Genomic DNA, 14,095 nt, shown 5'->3' with positions numbered 1-14,095 from the left:
CTCTCAGTTTCAAAAAGGTTGGTGACCCTGGTGTAGGTCATCTAGGGTTAGGTGTAGGTCATCTGCCAACACTGATGAAGAAAAATTGGTAAAATGTGAGGTGTTCAATTCTGAATTCCAAATCTTTTTTTTCTCTTATCAGGTCCTTCAGATTTGCCAGCTTCGAACATTCCTCTTTTATTTTAATTCTCTTACCACACACACACACACACACACACACACACACACACACACACACAATAGCAAAGGCACTTTTAAGAGCCACGTCTGTCTTGTTAACCTGCTCTCTCTCTCTCTCTCTCTCTCTCTCTCTCTCTCTCTCTCTCTCTCTCTCTCTCTCTCACTGTTTACATCTGTAGATGTTATATCTGTCTATCTTTCTGTATATTTCTGTGTATATTTCTGTGTATATTTCTTGTCAAATTATGACTAGGCCAAAATTCAGGCCCTGTCCATCTTGCCAGACTCCCAATCAGGCAAGCAGGAAAATGTGTCATGTCTGCTTTGAAAGTCTGTCCACTAAACAAAAATAAAAGACAAAGTGGTGTCACTGGATAGACAGTGGGGACAGTCTGTCATGAAAATTCAATTCAATTCAATTCATTTTTATTTGTATAGCGCTTTTAACAATGAACATTGTCTCAAAGCAGCTTTACACAGATAATGTGGTGATTAAACATAAATATGTTCTTTGTAAGTATGTTTGTCCCTGATGAGCAACTGTGGCAAGGAAAAACTCCCCGAGATGGCATAAGGAAGAAACCTTGAGAGGAACCAGACTCAAGAGGGAACCCATCCTCATCTGGGTTGCACCAAATGTCCATTTGAAGCAGATATACAATGTTGTGGGGTACAGTGATGATGATCAGAAGCAAACTGCACTCCCGAGTCAGTGCAGCAGACCGCCGACACCAACTACAGTCCAATCCGTCCTCAAAGCACCCGTTCTACTCCGAATTAAGAGACCGTCCGAGCTGCACAGAAGTGTGAAGATCCAAGGAGGGAGAGGGCAGGAACACTGGTCACTGGAGCCTCAGGAGCATGTTTAACTCGACCGAAGAGAGAGAGAGAGAGAGAGAGAGAGAGAGAGAGAGAGAGAGGGTGACGGAAGAGAAGGATATGGATTATTAAGTGTAACTATTGGTGTATGAAAGTTAATGTCACTGTGCAGTTTGGACTCCGGCAAGACTCGCTATGGCAGCATAACTAAAAGGGAGAACCAGAAGGTAACACAGACATGAGGGATCTCTGGGATAAGAGACGACCCACCACACCACCGTCAACAAACCTGAGTGAACGTGTGAAAAGTCAGGGGACGACAGGATACAAATATCCCAGTTCACCAAACACTCTATATCCATATTCCTCCAGATCTGTGCCTTTACCTAAGAAAAAAGATTTACTGATAAAAGGCTTGACTAAATAAATACGTTTTCAACCTCAACTTGAACACTGAGACTGTGCCTGAGTCCCGAACACTGATTTGGAAGGTTGTTCCATAACTGTGGGGTTTTAAAAGAGAAAGATCTGCCCCCTGCTGTAGTCTTCATTATTTGAGGTACCAACAAATAGCCTGCACCTTCTGATCTAAGTAGGCATGGAGGATCAGTACAGAAGTTCACTCAGATACTGTGGTGCGAGACCGTTAAGTGCTTTATACATCAGTAGTAGTATTTTATAATCAATGAGAGATTTGATTGAGAGCCAGTGTAGACTGATCAAAACAGGAGTGATGTGGTTCTCACTCCCAACTCGTCACATATGGACGCTTGGTCAGGATCCCCTGGAGTCACATTTTGACACACTGGGTATCCCTTTAGCGTAGTTTTTCAACGTGCAGGGATTCCCATAGACTTCTGTAGATCTCTGAACCGAAACCTGCGGCGTTGAAATTTGACGTGTTGGGGAATCAGACTGCAGTCCGTTTTGTGTTATAAACGGGATCGGGACTACGATAAATAAGAATAAAAAACAATAGCTTGCTATAAATTAATTATGGCAGGGCTACTCAATCCAGGTCATGGTTTCTTTTTCCACATTTTCTATCTCTAAAACTGCCTCTTTCTCACTAACTACCTGCGTGTCTTCCCTCACCACGTTTATTTATTTATTTATTTATTTATTTATTTATTTATTTATTTATTTATTAGTATTTATTTATTTATTTATTTATTTATTTATTTATTTATTTATTTATTAATAAATTCATCAGTGGCGCTGACGTCATTGTATGGCGATCCCATGCTCCATTGCGATTTTCCACTCGGTAAGTAGAACAGTTCATTAATATAATTGGGAACAATCCCTACAATTTACTGAACAAAAACTGTTCAATCAGGTGAAGAAGTTGTGTTTAGAAGCTGTAGAAGTGAAAGGAAGCAGTTTTGTGATGCAGTAAATCACAGCAAACATTATAAAAATATAACTTGCTGCACCAAATGTGTAGTAGCAGGCTAAGATAGCTAATTACATTCAAGTTTGTTTATTTGTTTTTCCACATTTAATCATGCAAAGAAATAGAGGAGATTGTATGATATTTGGAAATTGTGTTTTAAGTTACCAAAATGACAGTAGCACTTTAATACTTTAGCCATTTATAAATGTTCAGATGAGGAACAGGGTTGCCAGATAGGTGTGTTTTCCAGTAATTGTTCACAAATCCACACAAAAAACTCTAGTAAATACACCATTCTTAGCAATAACAATACAAATTAATGTCGACAATTAATTAATTAAAAAAACCAACAATACTGTGGAGCATTACATATTTACAATATAATAAAGCAAATTAAGCGTTCTTGTCTAAAGAAGGTTAGGTTAGTCATCTAGGGTTAAGGTTAGGGTGTTCAGGGGTCACCAACATGGTGCCACATGAGTCGCCCGCTTTTCTAAAAATAACTGTTTCCTACTTTGTTAAATCATTGTTGATAATTATTGTGAGAAATCATTAACATGATCAGTGTCTTCACATAGATGAATATAATTAATTATTAATAGTAACATAATACATGGTAAATTGAGCAAATTTGTTATTTCAGATCAAACTGAAAACTGTGTGTATCAAACTGGTAGCCCTTCACATTAATCGGTACCCAAGAAGCAGCTCTCAGTTTCAAAAAGGTTGGTGACCCCTGGTGTAGGTCATCTAGGGTTAGGGTGTAGGTCATCTGCCAACACTGATGAAGAAAAAATTGGTAAAAATGTGAGGTGTTCAATTCTGAATTCCAAATCTTTTTTTTTTTCTCTTATCAGGTCCTTCAGATTTGCCAGCTTCGAACATTCCTCTTTTATTTTAATTCTCTTACCACACACACACACACACACACACACACACACACACACACACACACAATAGCAAAAGGCACTTTTAAGAGCCACGTCTGTCTTGTTAACCTGCTCTCTCTCTCTCTCTCTCTCTCTCTCTCTCTCTCTCTCTCTCTCTCTCTCTCTCTCTCTCTCTCTCTCTCTCTCTCACTGTTTACATCTGTAGATGTTATATCTGTCTATCTTTCTGTATATTTCTGTGTATATTTCTGTGTATATTTCTTGTCAAATTATGACTAGGCCAAAATTCAGGCCCTGTCCATCTTGCCAGACTCCCAATCAGGCAAGCAGGAAAATGTGTCATGTCTGCTTTGAAAGTCTGTCCACTAATCAAAAAATAAAAGACAAAGTGGTGTCACTGGATAGACAGTGGGGACAGTCTGTCATGAAAATTCAATTCAATTCAATTCATTTTTATTTGTATAGCGCTTTTAACAATGAACATTGTCTCAAAGCAGCTTTACACAGATAATGTGGTGATTAAACATAAATATGTTCTTTGTAAGTATGTTTGTCCCTGATGAGCAACTGTGGCAAGGAAAATCTCCCCGAGATGGCATAAGGAAGAAACCTTGAGAGGAACCAGACTCAAGAGGGAACCCATCCTCATCTGGGTTGCACCAAATGTCCATTTGAAGCAGATATACAATGTTGTGGGGTACAGTGATGATGATCAGAATCAAACTGCACTCCCGAGTCAGTGCAGCAGACCGCCGACACCAACTACAGTCCAATCCGTCCTCAAAGCACCCGTTCTACTCCGAATTAAGAGACCGTCCCGAGCTGCACAGAAGTGTGAAGATCCAAGGAGGGAGAGGGGCAGGAACACTGGTCACTGGAGCCTCAGGAGCATGTTTAACTCGACCGAGAGAGAGAGAGAGAGAGAGAGAGAGAGAGAGAGAGAGAGAGAGAGGGTGACGGAAGAGAAAGATATGGATTATTAAGTGTAACTATTGGTGTATGAAAGTTAATGTCACTGTGCAGTTTGGACTCGGCAAGACTCGCTATGGCAGCATAACTAAAAGGGAGAACCAGAAGGTAACACAGACATGAGGGATCTCTGGGATAAGAGACGACCCACCACACCACCGTCAACAAACCTGAGTGAGCGTGTGAATGTGAGGGGCGACAGCATACAAATATACCAGTTCACCAAACACTCTATATCCATGTTCCCTCCAGATCTGTGCCTTTACCTAAGAGAAATCTACTGATAAAAGGCTTGACTAAATAAATACGTTTTCAACCTCGACTTGAACACTGAGACTGTGTCTGAGTCCCGAACACTGATTGGAAGGCTGTTCCATAACTGTGGGGCTTTATAAGAGAAAGATCTGCCCCCTGCTGTAGTCTTCATTATTTGAGGAACCAACAGATAGCCAGCACCTTTTGATCTAAGTAGGCGTGGAGGATCATACTGGTACAGAAGTTCACTCAGATACTGCGGTGCGAGACCATTGAGTGCTTTATCGTCAGTAGTAATATTTTATAGTCAATGCGAGATTTGATTGGGAGCCAGTGTAGACTGATTAAAACAGGGGTGATGTGGTCATATTTCCTAGATCTAGTGAGGACCCTTGCTGCTGCATTCTGGACTAACTGAAGCTTATTGATGCACTTACTCGCACACCCAGACAGTAAAGCGTTACAGTAGTCTAATCTAGAAGTAACAAAAGCATGAACCAGTTTTTCTGCATCCTGTAACGACATCATATTTCTAATCTTAGCAATATTTCTAAGGTGAAAGAAGGCGATTCTGGTGATATTATTCACGTGAGACTCAAAGGAAAGACTCGGGTCAATAATCACACCAAGGTCTTTGACAGCCGTACATGCTGAAACAGAAACACCATCCAGAGATGCTACGTAATCGGAAAGTTTACTTCTAGCTGCATGTGGTCCTAGTAAAAGTACTTCCGTCTTATCTGAGTTGAGCAGAAGAAAGTTATTAAGCATCCACTGTCTAATGTCCTTTACACACTTCTCAACATTGTTAAGCTGATCTCTCATCTGGCTTTGCTGAAATATACAGCTGTGTGTCATCAGCATAGCAATGGAAGCGAATCCCATGTTTATGAATAATTTCACCAAGAGGCAGCATATATAAAGAGAAAAGCAGTGGGCCTAAGACAGATCCTTGAGGAACACCAAACTTTACCTCATAGAGCGTGGAGAACTCACCATTTACATCCACAAACTGATAGCGATCAGTCAAATAAGACCTGAGCCAAGAGAGAGCTGTTCCCTTTATTCCTACAACATTCTCAAGTCTAGCAAGCAGTATAGTGTGATCAATGGTGTCAAAAGCTGCACTAAGGTCGAGCAAAACAAGTAAGGAGACAAAACCCTGATCAGAGGCCAATAACAGGTCATTTACCACCTTAACTAGCGCCGTCTCTGTGCTATGATGAGGCCGAAATCCTGACTGATACATTTCAAAAATGTTATTCATAAGCAGATGTGAGCATAACTGCTGTGCTACAACCTTTTCTAAAATTTTGGATATAAAGGGGAGATTTGATATCGGTCTGTAGTTGGACAACTGACATGGGTCAAGGTCAGGTTTCTTAATAAGGGGGTGGATAACTGCCAGTTTGAAGGATTTGGTACATAACCAGTGCTAATGGAAGAGTTAATTATTTTTAAAACAGGTTTGATTACCTCTGGAGCTATCTGTTTAAAGAAACTAGTAGGCAAGGGATCGAGAATACAGGTTGATGATTTTGATGAGGAGATTAATGAAATTAAGTCACTCTCATGAATAGTAGTGAAGCTTTGTAATTGATTGTCTGCTATAATGACACTGCTGTCTACAGGGTTACTTGTAAAATAATTTGGATTTATATTAACCGCCTGGATTTCTTGCCTGATGTTTTCAATTTTATTATTAAAAAAGTTCATGAAATCATTACTACCTATTGATGGTGTGCATGTTAGCGCAGTGCTTTTATTCCTGTTAATTTTGCTACCGTGCTGAATAAAAATCTAGGATTATGCTTGTTATTTTCTATGAGGGTGGAGAAATATGCTGATCTGGCAGCACTAAGAGATTTTCTATAATTTAGGAGGCTCTCCTTCCATGCTATTTGAAATACTGTTAATTTTGTTTGACGCCATTTACGCTCTAGTTTTCGAGTGGTCTGTTTTAAGGTGCGCGTATGATCATTATACCACTGTGCTAATTTTTCTCCTGATCATTTTGGTCTTAAGGGGAGCTACATCATCTAGAGTGTAACGTAACGTTGTTTCTAGATGTTCAGTGGCCCAGTCGAGCTCTGCGGGGTCTGACGGAGATCTATCTAATATCGTAATATCGGAAGATAATTAATAAACGCGCTGCTGTAGCTGACGTGAAAGTACGCTTAACACGGTAACGTGGTGAGGTAGAAATGCAATGACTAAGGCAAATTTTAAACGAGATTAGATAATGGTCTGAAATAGCTTCAGACTGTGGAATTATGACTAAGTTTTTTATTTTTAATCCAAATGTTAACAACAAGTCGAGAGTGTGTCCACCACTATGAGTGGGTCCTATAACATTCTGATTAATTCCGACTGAATCTAGAATGGACACAACTGCTGCTCTTAAGGAGTCTTCCTGATTATCAAAATGAATATTAAAGTCTCCAACAATTAATGCTTTGTCTAAAGAAGTAGCTAGATTTGTAATGAAATCTGCAAATTCTATCAGAAAATCAGAGTAGGGCCCTGGGGTCTATAAATAATAATTAGTGGAATTAACTGACTTGACCTGCTTTCAGACACTGAATATTTTATGTTGGTGTAGAGAACTTCAAATGTTTTACATTTGTGTTTAGTCTTTTGTGTGACGTTTAGATTATTATTATAAATAGCTGCTACTCCGCCTCCTCTGCCATTTAGACGGGGTTGGTGTATGTAACTATACCCAGGAGGACTCGCCTCATTTAATGCTACATATTCATTCGATTTAATCCACGTTTCTGTCAAACACATTATATTAAACTCCTGGTCGGTAATAATTTCGTTTATAGTAAGCGCTTTTGGCGTGAGAGATCTAATATTCAACAATCCTATTTTTAGATCAGAGGTGCTGGCTGTGCGTTCAGTCCTATTTAATTTAATGTTAATCAGGTTACTTAAACAGACTTTCTGATAATTCCTATATTTTGGTTTTGCTCGGGGGACAGACACAGTCTCAATATGGTGGATCCTGAGTGACGACTCTGTGCAGCTAGCAGACGGTCGGTTTAGCCTGTCTGTCTGCTCCCTGGCCTTGGCTCTAGACAGTCACTTGTTAACTAGTGCTGTTCTGAGACTATGACCTATACTACAAGAAATGAGAGCAGCACCTTCCCGGGTGGGATGGACACCGTCCCGCCCTAACAGGCCAGCCTTGCCCTCAAAAATGCTCCAATTATTAATGAAGCCCACATTGTTTTGGAGCACCACTCGGACATCCAGCAGTTCAGCGACCATAACCTGCTGTAGGCTACATCGCCACGTCGCATTGGGATGGGGCCAGAGCATACTACAGCATCGGACATTGCCTTCGCTAATTTACACACCTCTATAATGTTACTCTTAGTAACCTCTGACTGTCGAAGGCGTATATCATTAGCTCCTGTGTGAAAAACTATCTTAGAGAACCTGTGCTTTCCTAAGAATCTAAGCTGACCTGCTATGTCCGGCGCCTGGCTCCCGGTATACACATAACCTGTGCTGCTGGTGCCCCTAAAGGTCTAGCTAGTTTCACGTGCCTCAGAATGGAGTCTCCTAAAACCAGAGCTCTTTCAGGTTTCTCAGCGGGTGCTTCACTGAGGAGAGCAAACCTGTTGGACACGTGAAGCGGAGAGGAATGGTGCTCCGTGGGCGAGCCTTAGCGTTAGCTTTGGCTTTGCGAGTATGCCGCCGAGTCGTCACCCATTCGCCCGCTGCGAGGGCTCTAATGCCGGAGTCGGGGGAATATTACCTTCACCTAGGGCATCCAGACTTTCCCCTGCAGAACTTGGACTGCTCTCACACTCACTACTTCTCTCTAGACTCTGGATGCGCTCCTCTAATGCTAAGATCTTCTCCGTCAAAGAGCAAACTATCTTACACTTCTCACAGATAAAATTATCGCTAACAACGGAGAAAGACTGACTAAACATGTCACACTTCACACACTGAGTGAACTGGATGTTCGCCATAATAGAGAAATTACGTACCTTAATGTGATTACTGTAGTGTGTGTTTGTAGTTCTGGTGAATATCCTTCACTCACTGCTTTCAAACCCTCAGACAGGAAATGCTGGGAAAAGCAGAAATGCTGGGCATATAATTGATTCTGCCCGTATTGCGGTGAGTAAAAATGCTAGTTTTTCACTTGTTATTTAAAGTGCCTATGTTTGTCATATAGTGATTATTATAGTCTAGTACCAGTATGATGTGGCCTTCATAAACCCATTTAACTTAGTCTTCTTTGTATGAAATAAAACTTACCTTTATGTTTCAGTTGTGTTAAAGAAAAACAATAAGTTGTGTTCTCTGTCAAATAATGAATCAGTCATGTTGGCAATGGTAAAAATTTGGACTTTTAAAAAAAGTCAAATGTTCTCTTTTCTCGAATAATAAACTTTTTGAAACTGATTAAGGCCCCTATTTTTTGCATTGCACTTTGCAATTGCTTTATACAGAATGAATGCACTTGATAATGCAGTGGGTTTAACTAATGTGTATGTGTAATGCTTAACTGCTTTTGTTCATTTCAGGTGCGGAAACTTGAGGCAGTGGGTTACAAGCCTATTTTATTTATTGGCAAACAAGATAAAACGAATTCAAATAGATGGGTTGCAGACATAATCACCCATCTGCTCCCCACTCCTGTCACAAAAATTTTTTTAAATAAGATGAGGACAGCATATGAATTTATCTTGACTAAGGGTAGGAGCAAGATTTTTGTTCAGAAATAATAATTAGTATTTAAAATGCATGTTTTTTTGTTTGTTAATATGTACAGATATAAAATTAATGTAAACTTGTATTAAAGCAACCTCTACAGCACAGCAGCTGGACAATGACATCCCGATAACAAAGCAGCACAAAAGCCCCAGTCAGGAGCAGTGCAACAGTTCCATTTTGGAGTCGGAGAGCCTCACGGTGGAGCAGTCGGAGAGCCTCACTGTGGAGCAATCGGAGAGCCTCACGGTGAAGCAGTCGGAGAGCCTCACGGTGGAGCAGTCGGAGAGCATCAAGGTGGAGCAGTTGGAGAGCCTTACGGTGGAGCAGCCGGGGAGCCTCACCGTGGAGCAGTCGGAGAGCCTCACCGTGGAGCAGTCGGAGAGCCTCACCGTGGAGCCGCCGGAGAGCCTCACCGTGGCGCAGCCGGAAAGCCTTACAAAGAAGACCGAGACTCTATATACACTTAACCTTGTTTCTCACTCTTCCCCATGTTCTCCAAATTCACTCTCTCCTAGCTCCTCTACTACTTCCTCAGTTGTTCTAACTTCACACTCTTTTTCTCCTCCACCTTCACTTCCATGTTCTAGGTCTTTGCAACAGAGAAGGAAAAGGACAAAAACCTTAATCGGTTCACTGCCACCTTCTGCCACCACTGTCTCTCCTCCATCGTTTATCACCACAGATCTCTCCATTCCACAGTCTTGTTCTCCAACTGCTCCATTTTCCACCTCCCAGTCATTGAGTCAGGAGGGGCCATATGTGAAGAAGGGAAGAAAAGGTGCGTTTTTTGGCAGTGGTGTACTTTAATCCACACTATCAATAAATTTGCTCTCAGACAAAGCTGACTTCATGCCAATGAAATTTATTCGGGTCATCAGGTTATTGGTAGCCAATAAAAAGTATTTTGTTCTTTTTAGTTATTCAGCTGTGTTTACGTGTCTAATGTCCAAGGGCTGTGGTTATTGTCAATCACTGACTTAAGCTAAGAGGGCTTTGAAAAACCCGGCCCAGTACGTTTTGCTCGATTGACAAAAAGCAAGGGCATAGTCATCTGGACACAAATGGACAAGACCACAGATCCCCTCACAAGTGAAATGATAACTATTAACTTGAATTCAACTGCAAACTTGACATTCATTGCTTAATAAACGTTCCTTGTGTTTTGATCATTAAGGTTGCCGAAAAATGTAGTAGGCAGAAGATCTTCCTATTTGATAAAATAACCGGAAAAAGAACAAATGAGGTAAAATGTCTTTTATTAGGCTTCTTGTTTGTCTTAGTGACTGATTCTGGCGTTTAAAGATAATAAAACAATGTTATATGTCCAATATGTCCAGTGCTCTATCCAGTGACTGCTTAAACAGCTTCAATAATTATTACTGTGTGTGTGTGTGTGTGTGTGTGTGTGTGTATGTGTGTGTGTAGGGAAAAGCAGAATTGAAAGTCCACTGGTTGCCTTGCACTGTGTGGTAAGTCCTGTTTCATTAAAAATGTAACTCCATTGCAATGCTAAGTCTATTTCATGACCAATATGATGTTGGCAAAGTTAAAATGGTGTCTTGCAAGCAGCATGGAAGTTCCTATTATTTATGTCTGTGGCAAGAGAAAGCTCCCTGGTCGTGTAGTTGATCATGGCAGGAATAAAAGCTTCAATAAAAGCATCTTGACTTGACTTCTAATTATCCTCTGACATAGATAGAAAACTGATGCAAGTTTTTGATAGGACATGGGCGATGGTCAGTAGACTGTACTAAAACTCGAAGACTGAGACTGAAAATTCTTAAAATATTATTCAACTATTTTGGATACAAATGGGAGAATGATCTACCTCCTGGTGTGGATTAATATATGTAGTTATTAGCAAGAGCCCAAAATGTTTTGATTGAAGTGGACACAATGGATTATACACAATTATTAAATATGAAGAACAGGAGACCAATGATGAGACCAATGATGATTAGAAATGGGAGCAAGATGCAGTCACTATCCTTATCCCTGTGTCTGTACAACTTATAGATCTGCATGGAATGCAACATGAAAACATGCTGAAATCTACATTTCTACATTTATTCAGTATTCTGCAAGTCATAGCCCTTTTCAGCTAATCCAAGAGTGTTACTTTAACAAATATAAAAAAATATAATTGAACTCGAGATTGATAATCATTATTTTTGTTCTGTGTTCCAATATCATGTGCACTTATGATATTTTGCAGTGGCAAAACTTGGGATGACACCTGGGAGCCTGCCAGCGAGTTCCAGCATTTTTTGCCCGAGTCTCCAAATACCAACCAGCTTTCAGAATTAAATTTTGAGGGTTTTGTCATTGTTGTTCTTGTTGTTGTTTGTTATTGCTGTAATTCATTAAAGTTTTTGTACAGTGCATACAGTCTTTTAGTATTTTTTTTGTTGTCATTTTATACACCTTTTGCATGTTTTCTGAACTGCTTAACAGCCAGGTGGTGTAACATGGAGAGGACATGCTACAAACATGCTGTTATAATGGTTTTCCCAACATGTTTTTAATGATTTTTGCAGAGCAGTTTTATTATGGGTAAGTTTACATGAACTGTCTCTTATGCCATGCATGAATAAATACCAAAATATAAATATAAAAATATATTTAGTGTTACATATTTCCCATTTACATATTTCTTTTCATTTAGCCTAAAATAGAATATGTTTATTAATAAGAATGGTTATTAAAATTTACATATTTTACCAAAACTGATTGCCTTATTTGCATACAATTTTATTATGAATGTATTTAAGTATCTAGTTGAGAGAGGATACTTTAAGACATTTGTTGTAATAAAAATTATATATATATATATATATATATATATATATATATATATATATATATATATATATATATATATACATATATATATATAACAATAAAACAATAAAAATACAATACAATAAAACAATACAATAAAAAATTTATTTATATATATATATATATATATATATATATATATATATATATATATATATATATATATATATACACACACACACATATATATATATACACACACACACATATATATATATATATATATATATATTCCTCATACTATATACAGCTGTCACCGTATACAGCTGTTCATACCATGGAAATCAGTAGGCCATTGTTTTAGAAAAAAAGATTCACTAATCAATAATCTAATCTACATAAGGTTAGCTCCAGATAGAAATATATAACTGTTAAATTGTATTTTTAATGAGAAGAAATACATATATTTCTGACCTGTTATAACCCACCTGAAGCTGGTAGATCCTGTAATTACTATATTTGGACAATTAAGTGGGACGTTTATTTTGACGGGGTGTGGCTGGATTAACATTTAGGCAAAAATAAAAGGTGCTTCATGTTGCAAACTGTTTTACTCTCATTATGAGTTCACTAATACTGTCACTAAACAATGAGGTATTGCTATGGTACAAGAAATTCACGATTTACCGAGATCCTAACCGTAACACTACAGCACAAGTATACACTTCAATGAACTACAAAATACAGCACCATGTTTTCCCGTCTCATTGATAGAGTGACAAAGGCTTATGGGTAATGTAGTTGTAAAATCTAGTAATTAAATGAAGTAAACACTAAGTTCAGTGAACAAATGAATATCTAAATATGTTCATTGTGCAAACTTTTGATATATTTGAGATCCAGGTTAAAATGTGGCATTTTACTTAGAACACTTTTTAAAACACTTTGTTTATTTTTACAAACTGTTTATATCAGCTATATTCAAAAGCATTCACTCGTCTGCCTTCACATGCAAATGAACTTGAGTAACATCTGATTCTTAATCTATAGGATTTAATTTGATGTTGGCCCAAACTTTGCAGCTACAACAGCTTCAACTCTTTTGGGAAGGCTTTTCACAAGGTTTAAGAGTGTGTTCGTGAGAATTTTTGACCATTTCTCCAGAAGCGCATTGGTAAGGTCAGACACTGATGTTGGACAAGAAGGCCTGGATTACAGTCTCTGATCTAATTCATCTCAAATGTGTTCTATCGAGTTGAAGTCAGGACTCTTGTGCAGGACAGTCGAGTTCTTCCACACTAAACTCACTCATCCATGTCTTTATGGATCTTGCTTTCTGCACTTGTGCTCAGTCATGTTGGAACAGGAACGGGCCGTCCCCAATCTGTTCTGACAAAGTAGGTAGCATTAAACTGTCCAAAATGTCCTGAAGCATTAAGTGTTTCTTTCACTGGAGCTAAGGGGCCGAGCCAAAATACTTAAAAACAACCCCAAATATTAATCCCCCTCCACAAAACTTTACACTTGGCACAATGCAATCAGACAAGTACCATTCCCCTGGCAACCCCCAAACAGTGAAGCATAATTAGTCACTCCAGAGAACAAGTCTTCACTGCTCTAGAGTCCAGTGGTGGCATGCTTTACACCACTGCATCCCATGCTTTGCATTGCACTTGCTGATGTAAGGCTTGGATGCAGCTGCTCGACCATGAAGCTCACTGTGAACTGTTCTTGAGCTAATCTGAAGGGCACATGAAGTTTGGAGGACTTTAGCTACTGACCCTGCAGAAAGTTGATGACTTCTGTGCACTATGTGTCTCAGCATCCTCTGACCCGCTCTGTGGTTTTACATGTTCTATCACTTCGTGGCTGAGTTGCTATCGTTCCCAATCGCTTCCACTTTGTTATAACACCTTTAACAGTTTACTGTGGAATATTTAGTAGTGAGGAAATTTCACGACTGAACTTATTGCACAGGTGGCATCCTGTCACGGTACCATGCTGGAATTCACTGAGCTCCTGAGAGCAACCCATTCTTTCACAAATGTTTGTAAAAGCAGTCTGCATA

The 14,095-nt window shown here is 39.2% G+C and overlaps 1 protein-coding gene across 2 annotated transcripts; it reads left to right on the top strand.

The window, feature by feature from the left end:
- Window positions 1-567: 567 nt before the first annotated feature.
- LOC124379642 (uro-adherence factor A-like) lies at window positions 568-11,620 on the top strand. 2 transcript variants are annotated; one of them, XM_046840071.1, is made up of 7 exons: window positions 568-583; window positions 8,605-8,646; window positions 9,057-9,228; window positions 9,335-10,024; window positions 10,421-10,489; window positions 10,672-10,715; window positions 11,462-11,620. In XM_046840071.1, exons 1-5 carry the CDS (start codon window positions 578-580, stop codon window positions 10,435-10,437), a joined length of 927 nt encoding a protein of 308 aa, XP_046696027.1. In that variant the 5' UTR covers window positions 568-577; the 3' UTR covers window positions 10,438-10,489; window positions 10,672-10,715; window positions 11,462-11,620. The 2 variants fall into 2 exon arrangements, with proteins under 2 accessions (XP_046696027.1, XP_046696026.1); XM_046840070.1 differs by lacking the exon at window positions 568-583 and adding an exon at window positions 3,483-3,715.
- Window positions 11,621-14,095: the final 2,475 nt, after the last annotated feature.

This window comes from Silurus meridionalis, chromosome 26 (genome assembly GCF_014805685.1).
Source record: "Silurus meridionalis isolate SWU-2019-XX chromosome 26, ASM1480568v1, whole genome shotgun sequence".
Lineage (NCBI taxonomy): Eukaryota > Metazoa > Chordata > Actinopteri > Siluriformes > Siluridae > Silurus > Silurus meridionalis.
This window is presented reverse-complemented; position numbering and strand designations above follow the sequence as displayed.